General features: G+C 32.9%; 1 protein-coding gene across 1 annotated transcript in view; it reads right to left on the bottom strand.

The window, feature by feature from the left end:
- LOC125036404 (kelch domain-containing protein 1-like) overlaps window positions 1-4,414 on the bottom strand; it is a 5,068-nt gene continuing 654 nt past the window's right edge. The window contains exons 2-6 of the mRNA XM_047628997.1: window positions 3,406-3,506; window positions 3,060-3,148; window positions 468-618; window positions 143-270; window positions 1-11 (exon numbers count right to left, since the gene is read on the bottom strand). Of these exons, the coding sequence (XP_047484953.1) occupies window positions 1-11; window positions 143-270; window positions 468-618; window positions 3,060-3,148; window positions 3,406-3,506 (480 nt within the window). The remainder of the gene's footprint in view (window positions 12-142; window positions 271-467; window positions 619-3,059; window positions 3,149-3,405; window positions 3,507-4,414) is intronic.

Below are 4,414 nucleotides of genomic sequence, written 5' to 3'. Positions count from 1 at the left end.
TCAAGTTTTAACTAGGTAAGCAATGTTATTAAAATCAAACAAAAAAATATCATATCTAATAATACATATATCAATCAAGTTTTAACTAGGTAAGCAATGTTATTAAAATCAAACAAAAAAATATCATAAACTCTTCCTTTACCTATATCATAATAAACCAACTGATCTATCCAACCCCTGTGAAATATGTTGTCCCGCACAAACTGTACTTTGATTTTCGGCATCACCTCAAACTCCCTTGGTGGGCCAAAACCCCCAAACACATAGAATCTGGAAAGAAAAGAGTTTGCATAACACATCGTTTTTTTTTTTTTTTTTAATGATGCAAAGGAAAAAGCATTATCTCTATTATGTAAATGAGATATTTCACTGTACTACATTCTTGTGGGTCTATAATACCTACTGTTTTGAAGTACTGTATGAAATCATATGCAAAAACAACTCAAAAATTAATTTTGGTCTTATACCTGTTTTTGTATACCCAACAGGCAGCTTTATCACATGAATAGGGTGAAGTCCCCTCAGGGTGTAGCATCTCCCAGGTAAGTGTTGGTAAGTGTAGTCGCCATAAATTGTTACAGCTGTTTTCTACCTCATCATTTTCATTATTTGTCCAACCTGCAAGGAAACTCTTCATTGTAGGAAAAGAAAAGAAAAGAAAAAAATGAACCCAAAATTCAAATCCTTATATCTTTTTACAATGAGTAAACCTGAGAAAAAAAATCATACACTCATTTCTACATCACATATGCAAATCTCAAGTGAAAAATCTAGTAATAGTAGTTATATATTGTTCTAATGATATATTTGATATCAAACAATTTCTATGGCTCTGGTTTTCAATGACTAAAATACACTGTTTTTCAACTGATGAAGAAAAAACAAGTTAGTCACATTTATTGGAGCTCTGTAGCTACTTGTACTTTTTAAGTTACCATGATCTTACTTGTGAGGTTAGTTGTGCAATTGGCTTGTAAGAATCAAATGGTGCATTTAAACTAAGTACCAATAATAATAATAATAATAATAATAATAATAATAATAATAAAAAACTACAATGCATAAATCAGAAAAGCTGAATACTTGTGAAAATTCTCTAATTGGAATCTAAGATTCAAGTGACCTTCATAACTAAAATTGACATGAAAATTAAACTAGATTATGTATATTCTGCTTTTCAGGGTTACATGAGAAATCAATGTCAGAAACAACTGACAGTAGATAATTCTATCCCAAAATTATGGCCTCCTATTTTATACTGAAGTTAGATATGTTTAACCCAAGGTTCTTTCCACTCTCATTTCAAGGGTTTTCTTCTCTGAAGTTAAGATAGTTCTGCCTGGTCGCTGAAAAGATCAGAACCTTGGGACTGAGTCTTTGTATTTATGCAAGAAAATGTCAAGCAAGATACCAACATGGAGTGAATTGCAAAGCACAAACCAGAGATTTCAGACATATGCCTACTATCAAATATGCAGTCAAGATATCTGATCTTGGCAAATCAACGGGGCTGGAATCCATAACGACATCAACTAAAGCAGTGGTTCTGACCCTTTTTACACTGGCAACACCTTCCTCAAACCTATAACATCATAATTGTTTGTCTTAAGAGGAAGAAAGAAAAGAAGAAAAAGAAGATAAAAAAAAGCCAGCAGATATAAGCTTCATTCATCTAATTGTAGTGCAATAATCCTTGAAGTCCTTTTTCTATAGTATATTCTTAATATGCACACTTATGAATACCTAAGCATACTGACCAATATATTTGTTCCAAAGCCTTTGCGACCCTCCTGCTAGCCCTTTCATATCTACCAATGGGAAACCACTGAACTAAACATTATTGATCATAAGTTAGTTATTATGACAATGCTCCCTATATTTCATATGAATTATCAGTGTCAAGTCCAGTAATTTTTTTTAATCAGAAAAAAATGCAGTTTCTCTTGGAACATGTTAATTACTCTTTTCTGCCTTTGCATTCTAACTCCCCTATAATGGTTTAAGTAAGTAAAATATAGGAAAATTAAATGGAATGTCTACTTGGAAGATACCACATCAAAACAGAGATACTAAAATGCAAAAGAAAGAAGACAAAATATATAAAATAATAAGGCCTGGCCACATAAATATCAACCATGAGATAAAATCAATTTCAAAGCATAAATACCATATTACATCAATTTTGAGTGAAGTCCTTGTATATGTACATGCCTATGTAGTGGTACAAGTGAGTGAGTGTTCTACACATGTTAAGTGCTAAAGTCCAAGCTGCCCGAGCTGAGGATACAGGTAAACTACATCTTAAAGCTGAGGAACCTTGACAGAGTATGATAACTCTTAACGACTGGAAGGCTGATTCTAAGCTTCAATGTCAGTGCAAGTGTGACACAGAGAGAGTGTGGAAGCTCACATATCTAGGTCTATTTGGCATCATTTTTTAGCTTATGGTCCTCTTCAGTTATGCCACCCACTATCGCAACCCCACCCCCTACCTTTCCTATGTGACTGGGTGGTTACTCCTCCCTTGATATCCCCTCCAAGCCATCAAAGACCGCTGCAACTATTTTACCATGGCTGAGCTACTCATGACAATATCTGTTTTTCTTTTTGTATATTAACACATAATTCATTACTGTAAAAATGATTATATGTTTTATTGTAATATCTATATTTTCTCTACATATCTTATAAAAATGGTAACACTTTCAACTTTAATAATAACTATGCTCTAACTACTTGAGACAAACTTTTTTCTTTTTTTTGTAGCTGGGGATGATGTGAGTTGAGGAATTGTGGTCTTTGGTGGTTGAGGAGCTCATATATGTATAGAAAAAAAAATAATACTATGATACTATTATCCCTATCAAAATCAAAACTACAATCACTTAAAAAACATCAATCAATCTACATTAGTCAAAACTTAGACTAATGTACTGACAAGCACAAACTCAATATATCCATAGCTTCCAAAAGCAACAAAAATCCAAAACAGACTACAGGCACTGACGTCAACTCTGTGCATTAAAAAACCTTAATAATGTAATAGTTACACCCGGTACCTCCGAAGAGATACATATGATCGTTGTGAACCGCTGCACAGGACCCTGAGAGCTGCTGGGGAATATCACCTCGGCTTAGTTTTCGTTTCCTGCAATCAATATGAAAATCTTATATGCTGAGAGCTATGAGAAGTAACAGTCAGATATTCATGCAAATGAACCAATTTAAATGAATATTTGCACAAGAGTAATTAAACATGTATTCATCAATTAATCAATCAACCAATCAAGGTATCTATAAAATCAATGTGAACAAAATTCTTGATGTCAAAGAAAAAGGAAACACTGAAATATAAATAAATGAATAAATAAAAATCTGACTAGGAATGACACTATATATACATACCACACATCAAGGAGAGGTTCATATATCCATACATCAATGGCACTATGGTACATACATTTGCTATGAGTCGTAAGTGTGTATGGATGTGTGTGGGCAAGTTCCTGTTGAAAGAGAAAAGAAAACATATAGTTTATATCATCTTTTACTTTTTTATTTCAATTAGCATTGTTAACAACAATATAATAATCATAATGTCACAAATAATAATACCAATATCATGCATGTCCATGACTTATATCCTTGGCAAAAAATTTGAAAAACTGCCTATTGTTATTTTGTTAAAAAACTCTATTGCATAAAACAGGGATAACTGCTCTTCAAACATAGGGCCCCTTCAAACATCAGCAAAAGCATGGTAGAGTCTAATAGGAAATTTCACCAAAAATACATGTTTACACTCTGTCTGTCCAAGCAAACTATTATCTACCACAAAAATACTGAAAGAGTCTGTTAAGTAAAATCTATCCATTTGTCTGTCAAGGCTAAACACTGTCAGTGCAGAGAAATACAGCAAATGTTAGCATAGACACAAAAATAAATGGTTTTAGCATATTCATTACCAGTATCTATTTAGTGTAGTAAATATAATACATATAGTTATGCTGAATAATCTATCAACTAACCACTGTTTTACATTCCACATCAATGGTATCTTCATTATCATAAATTATTTAACCAATATCCAGAAGCTTATTTAATCTAGTGGCTAGCAATGAATGTATTGGACTTAATCTACCTATGAACAGATGATTCCTGTGCTGTGGACAATTTGAGGGATATGTATTTCATTTGAATCAATCCTAAAATCCTTGAACATTTTGTCTCTGATATTTAGAATTTCCAATAGGATAGAAGAGTTTGAGGGAAATCTTCAGTCTCAAAAGAATTGAACCTTTAGAGTCCTATTCTCCGTGGCTGCAGCAAGCCTGTCAAGAACTGGTGGGATTCTTCCTGCAACTTTCATTATTGTGAATGAGATGTACAGTTTGTAGTATCTTCTAATGTTTCT

This window comes from Penaeus chinensis, chromosome 21 (genome assembly GCF_019202785.1).
Source record: "Penaeus chinensis breed Huanghai No. 1 chromosome 21, ASM1920278v2, whole genome shotgun sequence".
Classification (NCBI taxonomy): domain Eukaryota; kingdom Metazoa; phylum Arthropoda; class Malacostraca; order Decapoda; family Penaeidae; genus Penaeus; species Penaeus chinensis.
Note: the sequence above shows the minus strand (reverse complement) of the source record. Positions and strands in the feature narration are given on the sequence as shown.